General features: G+C 43.5%; 1 protein-coding gene across 1 annotated transcript in view; it reads right to left on the bottom strand.

Moving 5' to 3' along the window:
- WDFY1 (WD repeat and FYVE domain containing 1) overlaps positions 1-14,282 on the bottom strand; it is a 32,696-nt gene extending 18,414 nt beyond the window's left edge. Inside the window, exons 1-4 of the mRNA XM_044289660.1 lie at positions 14,135-14,282; positions 6,321-6,388; positions 2,030-2,103; positions 1,025-1,079 (exon numbers count right to left, since the gene is read on the bottom strand). Of these exons, the coding sequence (XP_044145595.1) occupies positions 1,025-1,079; positions 2,030-2,103; positions 6,321-6,388; positions 14,135-14,268 (331 nt within the window). The 5' untranslated portion in view covers positions 14,269-14,282. The remainder of the gene's footprint in view (positions 1-1,024; positions 1,080-2,029; positions 2,104-6,320; positions 6,389-14,134) is intronic.
- Positions 14,283-15,559: the final 1,277 nt, after the last annotated feature.

Here is a 15,559-nt window from a genome sequence, read left to right as displayed (position 1 = left end):
ATATTTTATATGTAAAATTGGTAAAGGGGGTGATTTATACTTAATATTTTGGCGTTTTTTTTGTTTTGTTTTTTTAACCGTTTATTTAATAACTATTTCCCCCCTTAGGGGCTAGAACCTGGGATCTTTTGATCCCTTGCCCTATTCACCCTAACAGAGCTCTATTAGGGTAAATAGGACTTCACACTCTCCCTGCTGCCCTGTGCATAGTGCGCACAGCAGCAGGGAGATTACCATGGCAGCCAGGGCTTCAGTAGCGTCCTGGCTGCCATGGTAACTGATCGGAGCCCCAGGATTACACAGCTGGGGCTCCGATCAGAAGCTGCCACTGCCACCAATGAGGAGGAGGGGAGAGGGGACCCTGTGGCCACTGCTACAAATATTTTTAATACTGGGGGGGGCACCCTGCGCCACCAATGATGATTAAAGTTTAATACAGGAGGCTGGGTGTGGGCAGCAGAATCACATAGCTGTCACCCAGCCTCTATGACAGGAAGCTGCGATCAGCAGCAGTTAACCCCCAGGGTTAACCGATGCAGATCGCAGCTTCCTTTCAGAGGCTGGGCGACGGCTATGCGATTCTGCACCCAGCCTCCTGTATCTGTATTAAAAACGTTAAACTTTCATTGGTGCCCTTCCCTCCTTCGCCACTCTCTTCTCATTGGTGGCAGCGGCGGCACAGGGGTAGGGAGAGAGGGACTCCTCTGTTGTGCTGAAGGGAACATGGCGCGCGCTGATAGCAGCGCGCTCCATGCTCTGTGATACTAGACTGCACAGTAGCGCATCCTACTATCAAAAAATGTCAAATCCCCGTATCGAGGTCAATACCGGACAAAAGTATTGAATGGATATTGAAAATTCGATACCCGAAACAACCCTAGTACATACAACTATACAGAGCCTTGACTTAAATAATCACAAAAGAAAAACTGCTATCAACTTACACTGAATTAATTGCTTTTGAACCAATATCTTTGCAGATGAATACTTAGTAATGTTTCAGCAAGCAGAACAGAATTATTACCTGGATAAGTCTTCACGAAGTTCATTTTGTTAAAGTCGTCAGAGACCAAAAACTCCTGCCCGATAAAAAAAATAAAATAAAAATTATATATACTTTATGTATTTATTTGTATTTTGGAAAACAAGGCATTACAATTTAAAATAGAAATACGGAACATATAGGAAACATCCAAAGCAGGTTACAATCAAATATCGGACTATATCTGCCGTGTATATATCAGATGTAAGGAAGACTGGAGGTAGGTAAGGAAATATAAGAAAGGCTAGGGCTACACAGTGACGTGTTGCGCAACAGCCACTGGCAGAAAAGTCGTGCGACACAAAAATATGTGCGACTTGTTTGCAACTTGCTGTCGCGCGGCTATCTTAGTGCTGTGATTTGGCTGTCAAAACACAGACAAGTTGCAGGCGGCTCGCTTGCGACTTATATTTGAAGTCAGTGGAGTGAATGCAGCACACAAAATGAAACACAAAATCCAGCCGGTCTGGATTTTTTTACGGCTGTCGAATCGCTGTATGTCACGTGTCACCTTGCGACACCATAGAGCTGTAGCCCTAGCCCAAATGGAAGTCAAGAATGAAAAAGACACCGCAAACGCCTCCTTTATAGTTAAAACTGTCTCCTAAGAATGAATAGAGAAAGTGACTTCCTGTCCACACAGCAGCCGCTATGGGATTCAGCGGGCATCATCGGGGGGCGGGGGTCACATGATAGTACCATCAATAAATCCATATGTAAGCTTGTTAAACAATTAAGTATACCAGCACATAGCAAAAATTTCTGGGAGTGCCTCTTTAAAGGGGGTTGTCTGATCTGGTCCTATTACGGCTTATGCATACCCATGGGCAATCCATCACTTGGAATCTTCCTCCTTCTCCGAGTGCCAAAGAAGAGAGACACTACAAAGAGTTTCCCTCGCACAGACCGTTACGGGTAATACCACATTACGGCTGCAGCTCTGCTTCTCAATTTCTGTGGAAAAAAAAAGATGCAATCCATACTTACCACAATAGCTCCACTATCTTGCCCCACAAAAATCTTTCTGCTCTCATGGTGGTATCTCAGAGCGGAGCAAGGCGCTGCAATAACACAAGATGGAAATGTGAGAGGATAATAAACTCACCTGAGGATAACACAAAAAGGTTTTCTTGAGTGCACTTGAATGGGACTGAGCTTTGCACAGTTCACGTGACCAATGAATGTGATGTCACTGGCCTAGGAAGAGGCAAGGGTGCTATTAGGATAGGCCATCAATCGAAAAATCCTGTACTACACGTTTAAAGGCTATGTACTCCTTCAGGAGGCAAATTTTTTTTTTATTCTTTTTGGGCTAAAATCATTTTTTCAATTGGTATTTATAAAAAAAAAATAATAATAATTAGCCGTTCTTTCACAGAGTTAACTGAATTCTTCTTCCACTTTCTAACAGTCATCTAATGACCCTCTAAATTACTAAAATGCCATAAAAATGTATTTAAGACACATTCTTATCAGTAAGGCTACTTTCACACTAGCGTTGTTTAAATCCGGCGTTCAATTCCGACACCGGAACTGCCCGCCGGATCCGGAAAAACGGATTATGTTTGAATCCCGATCAGGATATTGATCACAATGAAAAAATGCATTCGAAAAAACAGATCCGCCATTTATGGACTAACTTTTTTTTTTTCACATTTTTCGTGTTTAACATGCAAAAGCCGGATCCGGTTTGACTGAACACACGGCATGGGGAAAAGGCCGGATCCGGTATTCAGTCAAAGTGTTCAGGATTTTTGGCCGGAGGTAAAAATACAACATGCTACGGTTTTCTGAAAAGCCTGGTCAAAAAGACTGAACTGAAGACATCCTGAACGGATTACTCTCCATTCAGAATGCATTAGGATAAAACTGATCAGTTCTTTTCCGTATTTGAGCCCCTAGGACGGAACTCAGCACCGGAAAAGAAAAAACGCTAGTGTGAAAGTACCCTTAGATAGGATTTGAGCTACTGTATAAAGAGTGTTTAGGAGGTCAGCGATAAGGAGCCGTCTACCGAGCTGCCTGACAGAACAAAGTTAAAATTCAGAGTCTGCTACTATAGAATCTCAAGGCTGCACAGAGAAAAGGGTTCAACATTGGGGGGGGGGGGGGGGGGGGAGAAAAAAAAAAAAAAAAAAAAAAAGTATACATAGCCTTAAAGGATTTTTTCTACAGCGCTGCGTTTTTATCGTGCCGCAGAATAAGCCCTGCACAGGTGTGTAGTGCAGCCCTAGAGGGGGTGTTTGGGTATCTAGCTCCTGTCATTCAACCCTTTGAAGCTGCCATGACATGGGACAAGGAGGCTCACCTCCTTCAACCTAGGTCACTGGGTTTGCCAGTGATGTGGTCAGGGGCTGAGAACCCCTGTATAGTGAGCTGTGGGGACCTAGAAAGGACCCCAGAGCTGTCTATACACTCAGCCTGCTGTTAAGCAAGATCATATATTGGTATACACGAATATGATACATTATATGTTTAAAATAAACATTAGTACAAAAAAAGTTTTATTAAATGTTCAGAAAATATATAAAACATGCAGTTACTTAGAATAATATAAATTTTCTTACTAACCATAACATAAAAAAAAAAAAAAAAAAAAAAAAAAAAAGGGACACATTAGGTATCCTCATATAACTGGAAAAATATAACAGTGTGATCAGCACAAGAAATTTCCATAAAGTTAGAGTAACTAGTATGTACCCCGCAAACAGTGCAATTTCTCCCTCATTAAAAAAAGACTGTCAGCATGATCAATCCTAATAAACCAGGAATAATGCCTGGTAGGGCTCATCATGCCAATTAAAGCAATACCATTTTTTTGGTCTGTATACTAAACAGCTGCAGCAAACATGCGTCTTATTTATATGCAAATGAGCACGTTGAGCACCACTTTTGTAACATCCTTTGTGCTCTGCACATTCCCCCCTCCCCTAGATTGACAGGGCTAGACATCAGCTTGCTGAGAGCAGAGTTGTGTACAAATCATATATACTATTTACTGTAGCCTTTTTTACGCACAAACGAACACCACATCTCCCGGCAACCATCAGTGATAAACACATTGGATCCGGACGCCTTTCTCTTTTCACGCAAAGCCCCGTTCACTTCTATGGAGCCAGAGCTGCATAAAATCCTGAACGGAGAGGTGATCAGTGATCAACGACGCTCATGTACACAGACCCACTGAAATGAACGGGTCAAGATTCAGTTCTGATGCGGTCCGTTCACAACTCGCTCACGTGAAAGAGACCCAACGCCATGCTATTCTTCATTGTCAGGCAGCAACACTGAATACACAGGATTTCACTTACAAGTGTGTAACAATGGAACAAGACACAGACAGGGGTGTCTTCCTTATTGACCCAGCACTACCATTTCACTGTGACGTATTTCCAAGCCCCTGTCCTGCCATCAATCAGTAAATATTACACTTGCAGCCATACGCTCCTCTTTATGTGTAATCTATTAGAAGAAACAGTGGGGGACATTTATCGAAACTGGAGTACCCATACACCAGTCTTGATCTCCCTGCACTGGCGTGAGATGCACGCCGTGCCCCAGATACAGGCTGCCATAGACTTCAGCTATAACATACACCACTTTCTGGCAAAAGTTATAGTATATTCTGCAGGTGTCATGAAGCCCCATTCCCCTTAAAAACTCCTACCTTTTGCGGCGCGGCTGCACAGACCAGGAAGTACGTAGAAGCCCTTCCCTGTACTTCCAGGTGTGTGTGCGACTGCGCTGCAAAAGATAGGGCATGACCTCTCTTCATCTGCAACATGACTTCAAAGGATCCGCACCACAATGTGGGGTGCACACGCCCACTGTCCGTGTTTTGTGGATCCGCAAAACGGACAGTCGTATGAAAGGACCCTAAATGTCCCACGGTTTCTCAAAGCATATTCATTGTATGATATGTTGTACAATTTCCTAATATAAAAATATACATTCTGTATCAAATGCTAGTGCAACTATCATTTCAGGTTATTTTTAATGCTGTGTAGGGATAGTGGTCATAAGCATTTTTGCAGTACACAGGGAAATGTGCATCTTTTTACTAGAAAACAAGGTATAAAGTCTTCTCTAAGGCAAGGGCTACACTGGTACACCTGGACACCTGTTCCAGCCAGGATCGCTGAGCAGCGGTGATCCCATAGACATGGCTGGGATCGCTGCGGCAGCAGCAAGAAATCCAGCAGTGTTGGATTTCTTGCAACTGCTGCGGCGATCCCATTCATTTCCATGGAGTCACCGCTGCTCAGCGATCCTGGCCGTGACCAGTGTCGCTGTGTAGCCCTTGCCTAACTGGGCATTGCTAAACAGAGTGTGTAACATACAGGGGCAGGCTTCTCAGCCTGCCGCTTCTCACAAGCCCAGTCCCTGGCTCCCTATATGTGCTCTCTCTCTGCTGTGTCCCTGTCTGATTTGCTGGCAGATCTGCTCCTTTAGCTCTATTCCCTGCACTTTTCTTACTGTGCGCAAGGAAGCAAGAGAAGAGAACTGCCATTGCTTACATAGCACTTACTACCAGTGTGTCTCTTAACACTGGGAAGATAGGGAGCGCAGCAGAGCTGACAGTGTGTTCTGCTACTGTATACCTACTGTCAGCGATAAGTGCTGGAAGTCCTGTTCTTTGCCATCTTCCCTGCGCTCAGTATCTAATAGCGAAGCACAGGGAACAGAACTAAAGAAGCAGAGCTGCCAGCACAAAACAGGGTGGATAGAAATCAATGATTTAAAATAAATAAAAAATACCGGATTTTTTTTTATTTAAATCTGATTTTTTTATATATAAAATGCTTTTTGAGGAAAATATATTACCATCCAAAGGTTATTCCATCATGAAATAAAGATTTGTTTTTTTAATTATGTAGACTAAGGCTTTTTTGGTAAATAAATTCCATTAATCCATTCACAATGACCTGCTCTTCCAGAGGTTTTTGTACGAATATTGGGTGGTTTATCTGCCTACAAGATATTATCACAGATGCTTGGTTTACTTTTGCAGTTCTCAAAACTGAATTTGACTCAGCAGAGATCACATGCCTCTTCACAGCAAAAATATTATAGCATGAACAGAGTTGGGAAAAAGACCTTAATCCTAACTTCTACAAACCTATGAACACAGAATCAACCTAATCAAACTAATATGAAAAGTTGTTATTCTAAAAATCTTCATCTACTTGCATATTATAAGTTATACCAGCAAGAATTAGTCTTTATGTAGAAAACTATGATTTAAATCAAGCCCACCCTGGCATGAAATAATACTTACATGACATGGTGTGATAGATGCTCGGCCAGTACTGCCCGCTGTCTCTCTTCAGCCATACTCTCAGTGTCCTATAGATATAGAAAAACATGATTAAAACAGTAGACAAAGAAAGATACAGTGGAGCGGATTGATCAAAACTGGTGTAAAGTAGAACTGACTTAGTTGACCCTGTCAACAAATCAGCTTCCATATTTCATTTCGCAAAGCTCCTTTGGAAAATAAAAGGAGGAATCTGATTGGTTGCTATGGGGCACTAAGCTAGTTCTACTTTACTCCAGTTTTGATAACTCTCCCCCAGAATGTCTGGAAAGTATGGAGTCTTAAAGGGCATCTGTCAGCAGATCTGTTCCTATGACACCGGCTGACCTGTTACATGTGCACTTGGCAGCTGAAGGCATCTGTGTTGGTCCCATGTTCATATGTGTCCGCATTGCTGAGAAAAATGAAGGTTTAATACATGCAAATGAGCCTCTAGGAGCAACAAGGGCGTTGTCGTTACATCTAGAGCAGGGCTGGTCAACCTGCAACTCCCAGCATGCCCAGACAGCCTACAGCAAAGCATGGTGGGAGTTGTAGTTTTGCAACAGCTGGAGAGCCGCAGGCTGGCCATCCCGGACCTAGAGGCTCAGCTCTCTCTGGAACTGCAGCACTTTGATTGACAGGACCAGTGTAAGTGTCATCATACCTGGCCCTGTCAAAGTGGAGAGGGCGCAGCAGATGCAGAGAGAGCAGAGCCTCTAGGTGTAACGACAACGCCCCCGTTGCTCCTAGAGGCTCATTTGCATATATTAACGCATCATTTTTCTCAGCAATGCAGACACATATGAAGATGGGACCAACACAGATGTCTTCAGCTGCCAAGTGCACATGTAACAGGTCAGCCAGTGTCATAGGTACAAATCTGCTGACAGATGTCCTTGCATCAACATCCTTTAAAGTAATCACATTTATAAAAAGGTAGCTGTTAGGGTCCATTCACACGTCCGTTGTTTCTTTCCTGATCTGTACCGTTTTTTGCGGAACAGATCTGGACCAGTTCTGTACCCATTAATTTTCAATGGGTCCTGAGAAAAAAAAAAAATAATAATAATATAATAATAATAATAATAATAATAATAATAATATCTGACAGCTCAATGTCTGATTTTTTTTTTCAGGACCCATTGAAAATGAATGGGTACAGAACTGGTCCAGATCTGTTCCGCAAAAAACGGAACAGATCAGGAAAGAAACAACGGACGTGTGAATGGACCCCAATTCTATAAATGTATTTCTTTTACCTTTATTGCTGTGGTCACATGACCACGTCCATGCAGCTCTTTCTCATTTCCTGTGATGTTATGTCAATGAGCGGAGCAATGATAGGGGAGGTTCTATGTAACTAGCTGGTGGGAGGAGCCATAAACTATATGGGTGTACTGGGGCGGTGATGGAGCTGTGGCAGAGAATGGAGAAGTGCATCATGGGTTTGGTTTGATACAGGAAAAGGAAGTAAACTAGAGCGATTGGTTTACATGGTGAATAGGTCAGGAAAGTCCAAAATTGCAAATAAAAAAAAAAATATTAATATTCATGGGGAAGATGTACATGAGGTAAACTACATGAGCATATCTGTTAGCTGCCCTAATAATCCTGCAAAAAGGTGTCCAGATGGGACCCAAACCTAGTGACAGAATGAAGGGGCCAGCCAGAGTTTTAGTTCTCTGCATAGCGCCTAGATGAGAGCGGGGATATGCAGAGAAATAGTCAGGGTTCTTTTGGTACCTACATTGGTGCGGGTCCCTACAATTAGCAAGTGACGCCATGGCCTAGCAGTAGGACATCTCTTGTCACTACTGGAATACCCTATTGATTGAGCTCCAGTTTTCTAGTCTAGACATTGATAAACCAGTGGGATGATATTTTTTTACCACAACTGCCAGGTGGTCGGACTGAGCATGTGTGACCACCAGCACTGAACACACTGCCGTTCTTAGAGGGAATCAAAGGAACAGCAAGGGGCGCCATAACAAGTATGGAACCGCAAAATCTAATGGTTATGTATTGCACAATCTAACAGAATAAATGACTATTCATCAGACAACGCCTTTGAATTTTACACATTTAACCCTTTTAGGCACACCCCTTTTTTCTGGATACTTTTTAAACCGGTCAATAAAGGTGCAAAGTGTGTCCAACATAAAGCATTTTTGCCACAATTTGTGCCATAATTCTGGAGTATTTTTAGTTAACAAATCTCCCCCCCTGCCCCCCCTTGGGGTTCTGATATATAACGAGACGTCTGAAGCGGGTGCCCTCGAAATGCCTAAGGGCAACCATATGAAGAATATCACATGAAAGAGGGTGAAGGGTTAAGTGTGACTCCTCATCTCACATGTTGAGGGTTACACAAGAATTCCTTGTTCTCCAGGGAAGACGCACAACACCCTCTTTATTCTCAGACCTCTCCTCCTCATCAATAGGGTTTTACAGGGACACAAAAAACACTGAGAAGACATTGTGATAAGCGTCGGATAGTAAAAAATGGGCATAGAAATGCCCAAAATAAAAGAGCCGTGAAGCAGCCGTGCATCCCAGGGACATGCCATGCTCAATTCTCTATTTACTGCATGTAATAAATTTCCATGGTGCACAAGTAGCACAAACGACACCAATTCTTCAGACTGGCATACAAGTGCCCCAACAGTGTGCTTGTAAGGAGGCCAGAGGAACATAGAAGTGGTGCAGAGGTCCTGACATTTTTTTCAGGCATCTAAAATACGGATCGAGTGGGGCGTCCATGTTTTAAATCCACCTACTATCAGAACTGGAAGAGGTACGTAGACAACGGATGACGACCAATAATCTGAGGTCTATGGACCATGCACATTGTCCGCCAACCCCCTAATCTGAGCTGGACCAGTGTATGCCAGTCACCCAACTTACCACTGTCGGCAGATACCAGGGGAAAGAAGGACTGGGTTGTTGGATTTCAATATGTCTGATCCTTTTGTTAACAGGATAAGACACCACCGGGTGTCTGTCAGCAGCTTACCCTCCCGCTCCCCATCCAAAACATATGCATGCTCAGCCGAGCCAAACATGCATGTTAAAGGGGTATTCCCATCACAGACAATAGGGGCTTATCACTAGGATATGCCCCCATTGTCTGATACTGTAGGTGCGGGTCCCACTTCAGGGACCCACACCTACCCCGAGAACGGAGCAGGGGAGCGTGGTGGCTGGAGGTTTTCCCAGGGTGCGGCCCCTGCTCCCATTCATTTATATGGGGCCAACAGAAATAGCCCAGCCAGCGTTTAGCTATTTTCGGCAATATGCCCCCATTGTCTGTGATGGGAATACCCCTCCTATTCCACAATCCCTCCTATTAAAAAAATTTATATAAAAAAAAAAAAAAAAAAAAAAAAAAAAACCACACACACACCATGGCAATGTTTCTATTGGTCTGATATTTAGGCCTCATGCACACGACTGTATCCGTCAGCACGGATTACATCCTTTTTTTTTGTGGACCCACTGACTTCAATGGGTCTGTAGTTCGCTTTTTTTTTTTTGCTGAACAGACACACTGATGCAGACGGCACATGGATGACATCCACATCTGCAGACTCAGACATGAACACATCCATGTACAATCCGCAAAAAATGCAGATCAGACACGGATACGAAATACGGTCGCACGCATGAGGCCTTAGGGTGTTTTTTTCATGCACTGCTTTAGGAGTAAAGGGAAGAGAAAAATATTATTCTGCACTGACTTTTTGGAAAAGTGGCGAACAGTGCCTAAATCGCCCAGAATAATGCAAAATTTGGAGACAACAACCAAGTTTTTGATGCCAGTTTCCTGCCGTAAAGGGGACGATAATATCCCACTTTGGTTTTAATAACCATTCTTAGTTTCCTCCAACATAACTGGTAATACAAGGGGCTTCCACCAGACCCTTCAGACCTTTTTCACATCCAAATGTCCTTTTAGACATGAATTACCTATCCTAAGGACAGGATGGGGGTCCGACACTTGGCATCCCACCCTGAATGGAGCGGGAAGCAGAAGGCTCCGTCCACTGTGTGGAGGACGTGCTGGAGTACTTCATCAAAACCTAAAACGAGGAAAAACACCTTAAAGATTTTGCTGAAAAATCCAAAGTGAATCACTTTCGCTTTATAGATGGTCCCAAATCCCATGCCGCCTGGTTCTGGTCTGGTACCACCCAGGGGAGGCTCCACCAGCTCATTTCAGAAAGGCTAGCTTTTCTAATGGACCACCTACATGAAGGTTACCTGCACACGGGATTACTCCTCCACCGCAGCCTATTGACTTTAATGGCTGGGATTCAGCCGGACATAAAATGTTGCGTACAGCGATTTTTACGTGGCTGAATGAACTACGCCGTACAGCCTACCAGACTGCTGTGCTGCGAGCGAAAAAAAAAAAAAAAAGTGAAAACCCAAAACGCAACCAGTAGTTTTCCCATTAAAAACAATGGAGATGATTTGCTAGAGCCTGTGTCGTGGTTCTTGGGCGCAGGCCCCCCCCCTCTAAAAAAAAAAAAAAAAAAAAAAAAAAATTTATATATATATATATATATATATATATATATACACACACACACACAGGTCCTTCTCAAAAAATTAGCATATTGTGATAAAGTTCATTATTTTCTGTAATGTACTGATAAACATTAGACTTTCATATATTTTAGATTCATTACACACAACTGAAGTAGTTCAAGCCTTTTATTGTTTTAATATTGATGATTTTGGCATACAGCTCATGAAAACCCAAATTTCCTATCTCAAAAAATTAGCATATTTCATCCGACCAATAAAAGAAAAGTGTTTTTAATACAAAAAAAAAAATCAACCTTCAAATAATGATGTTCAGTTATGCACTCAATACTTGGTGGGGAATCCTTTTGCAGAAATGACTGCATCAATGCGGCGTGGCATGGAGGCAATCAGCCTGTGGCACTGCTGAGGTGTTATGGAGGCCCAGGATGCTTCGATAGCGGCCTTAAGCTCATCCAGAGTGTTGGGTCTTGCGTCTCTCAACTTTCTCTTCCCAATATCCCACAGATTCTCTATGGGGTTCAGGTCAGGAGAGTTGGCAGGCCAATTGAGCACAGTAATACCATGGTCAGTAAACCATTTACCAGTGGTTTTGGCCCTGTGAGCAGGTGCCAGGTCGTGCTGAAAAATGAAATCCTCATCTCCATAAAGCTTTTCAGCAGATGGAAGCATGAAGTGCTCCAAAATCTCCTGATAGCTAGCTGCATTGACCCTGCCCTTGATAAAACACAGTGGACCAACACCAGCAGCTGACATGGCACCCCAGACCATCACTGACTGTGGGTACTTGACACTGGACTTCAGGCATTTTGGCATTTCCCTCTCCCCAGTCTTCCTCCAGACTCTGGCACCTTGATTTCCGAATGACATGCAACAGTCCAGTGCTGCTTCTCTGTAGCCCAGGTCAGGCGCTTCTGCCGCTGTTTCTGGTTCAAAAGTGGCTTGACCTGGGGAATGCGGCACCTGTAGCCCATTTCCTGCACCCGCCTGTACACGGTGGCTCTGGATGTTTCTACTCCAGACTCAGTCCACTGCTTCCGCAGGTCCCCTAAGGTCTGGAATCGGTCCTTCTCCACAATCTTCCTCAGAGTCCGGTCACCTCTTCTCGTTGTGCAGCGTTTTCTGCCACACTTTTTCCTTCCCACAGACTTCCCACTGAGGTGCCTTGATACAGCACTCTGGGAACAGCCTATTCGTTCAGAAATTTCTTTCTGTGTCTTACCCTCTTGCTTGAGGGTGTCAATGATGGCTTTCTGGACAGCAGTCAGGTCGGCAGTCATACCCATGATTGCGGTTTTGAGTAATGAACCAGGCTGGGAGTTTTTAAAAGCCTCAGGAATCTTTTGCAGGTGTTTAGAGTTAATTAGTTGATTCAGATGATTAGGTTAATAGCTCATTTAGAGAACCTTTTCATGATATGCTAATTTTTTTAGATAGGAATTTTGGGTTTTCATGAGCTGTATGCCAAAATCATCAATATTAAATCAATAAAAGGCTTGAACTACTTCAGTTGGTGTGTAATGAAACTAAAATATATGAAAGTCTAATGTTTATCAGTACATTACAGAAAATAATTAACTTTATCACAATATGCTAATTTTTTGAGAATGACCTGTATATATATATATATATATATATATATATATATATATATATATATATATATATATATATATATATATACACACACACACACACACACACACACACACATACTCTGTATGAATTTTTTGGCAGCAAATCCTGAGGAAAATCTGCAATATTTGCGCTATGTGCACCTAATGGGAACGTGCTTTATTCACATTTCCGCGTCGGTTTCGCATAAATGAAAAAAAATAAAAAAATAAAGTCTTAGGCCTTATGCACACGACCGTGCCATTTTTTGCGCTCCGCAAAAAAACGGAAGCCGCCCGTGTGCCTTCCGCAATTTGCATAACGGAACGGGCGGCCCATTGTAGAAATGCCTATTCTTGTCTGCAAAACGGACAAGAATAGGACATGCTATATTTTTTTTCCGGGGCCAGGGAACGGAGCAACGGATGCGGACAGCACATGGAGTGCTGTCCGCATCTTTTGCGGCCCCATTGAAGTGAATGGGTCCGCACCCGAGCCACAAAAAATGCGGCTCGGATGTGGACCACAAAAACGGTCATGTGCATGAGGCCTTAGGCTACTTTCATACCAGCAGGGATCAGCAAAGACGCTTCCATCACAATAATACAACCATCTGCATCCATCATGAACAGATCCGGTTGTATTATCTGTAACATAGCCAAGACGGATCCGTCACGAACTCCATTGAAAGTCAATGGGGGACGGATCTGTTTTCTATGGTGTCAGATAAACTGCTCCGTCCCCATTGACTTACATTGTGAGTCAGGATGGATCCGTCTTGCTCCGCACCACATCGCAGACAGAAAAACACTGCTTGCAGCGTTATTCTGTCTGCGATGGAGACGCAACCAAACGGAACGGAACATTCTGGTGCATTCAGTTCCGTTTTGTCGCTATTGACAATGAATGGGGACAAAACGGAAGCGGTTTCCCTATGACGGATCTCAATAGCGGAAAGGGAAAGTACAAGTGTGAAAGCAGCCTTAGTTATATTTGTGAAGATGTCAGAAGAATCCATGTTCGGACCGTGTATCTGTTTCTTGCCTTCCATGTGTCATCCATGTTCCATGGACACTGCCAGGCAGAAAATTAATTCCCAGATCATCTCCTATCAATGTGAGGATGGATGTCACAGAGCCATAGACTTCAGTGGGCACGTTTGATCTGCATCACGTCTCCTTGGTTTTTTCACTAATCCACAATCATTAAAAAAATAAAAATAACGATGTGTGTACAGACACATTAAAATCAATGTATACCCGTGATGTATGCCGAAAACCCAGACAGCACATGTGAACGAGGCCTAACCAAGTGTGACTAGTTCATACAAGTGCTGGCCTCTGTTCACACCAGTGATGTATGAAACTACTGCAGTGCAAAACCGCAAAGCACATGCAGAGCTGCCACAGCAGCCAATCAGATTCCAGCTCTCATTTTGCACAATGCTTTTGAAAAATGAGAGCAGAGACCTGACAGGTTGCTGTGGACAACTCCACACTGCACAGTTACAAAGCTGCACTCGCCCTGACCTCGGCTGGAGACAGTGACGTCACCCAGTGACGCAGTACAAAGGAGCCGTCACCGGGTGTTATTATGATCAGCGCCCTCTCAGCTCGTCGGGGTGTAATTACCGGTCTTCGCTGGCGGTGATGACGCCGTCCTCTCGCGGGATGAAGCAGGCAGAGGTCACGTGCTCCCGGTGCCCGGGAATCTTGGTGAGGAGCACAGGGCCGCGGGGAGACCGGGAGTGAATCTCAGCCGCCATCTCGAGTCATGTGACCTGAGCAGGACCGAAGCTGTAATACACGACATGCAGAGCGCCGTATTATCTAGTGTAGAAGCGCCTCCCCTGCGCTGTAATTACTGGAGTATGACCGACGAGGCAGTGCTCTGGAGAGAAAGCTTATCGGCAATGCATTTACATAGTCTGAGGGTTTACAAGTGCTCATCAGATGTACAGATGGAGAACGCGGAAGAATCCCTCATATTACAGCGCCCGCATGGCGGCTGACATGTTATACAATTACACACAGGCTGTCAAAAGAGATGTGCGTCAGACATTGCCTGCCCTTCCATATCTAATTGTAGGCCAGGACTACACGGCGACATTTGTCACGTGACTTCTTGTCGGACAAAAGTCGTGCAACATTTTTTATAATGGCCGTCAATGGTGTTGCGCTGCGACTACGACAAGTTGGATTTTTGTGCGACTGTCACAGTCGTAGCGTGTCGCATGTTACAGTGCGACACCATTTATTAATTTACATTTATTTTATGCACTTATATAGCGCTGACATATTCCACAGCGCTTTACAGACATTAGCATCCAGCTGTCCCCAGTGGGGCTCACAATCTAAGGTCCCTATCAGTATGTCTTTGGTGTGTGGGAGGAAACCGGAGAACCCGGAGGAAACCCACGCAAACACATGGGATTATAGATCATACAAACCCGCATCCAAAACACTTACCAAATACAACTGAAATAAATAAATAAATAAGACACGTGGACACAATATATGGTGGAAGATTTTGGCCACGACCAGCTTTATTAACCACTTCAGCCCCGCTAGCTGAAACCCCCTTCATGACCAGACCACTTTTTACACTTCTGCACTACACTCCTTTCACCGTTTATTCGCTCGGTCATGCAACTTACCACCCAAATGAATTTTACCTCCTTTTCTTCTCACTAATAGAGCTTTCATTTGGTGGTATTTTATTGCTGCTGACATTTTTACTTTTTTGTTATTAATCAAAATGTAACGATTTTTTTGCAAAAAAATGACATTTTTTACTTTCAGCTGTAAAATTTTGCAAAAAAAACGACATCCATATATAAATTTTTCGCTAAATTTATAGTTCTACATGTCTGATAAAAAAAAATGTTTGGGCAAAAACAAAAAAATGGTTTGGGTAAAAGTTATAGCGTTTACAAACTATGGTACAAAAATGTGAATTTCCGCTTTTTGAAGCAGCTCTAACTTTCTGAGCACCTGTCATGATTCCTGAGGTTCTACAATGCCAGTAGAAAAACCCCACAAATGACCCCATTTCGG

Source organism: Bufo gargarizans, chromosome 4, assembly GCF_014858855.1.
Source record: "Bufo gargarizans isolate SCDJY-AF-19 chromosome 4, ASM1485885v1, whole genome shotgun sequence".
Lineage (NCBI taxonomy): Eukaryota > Metazoa > Chordata > Amphibia > Anura > Bufonidae > Bufo > Bufo gargarizans.
This window is presented reverse-complemented; position numbering and strand designations above follow the sequence as displayed.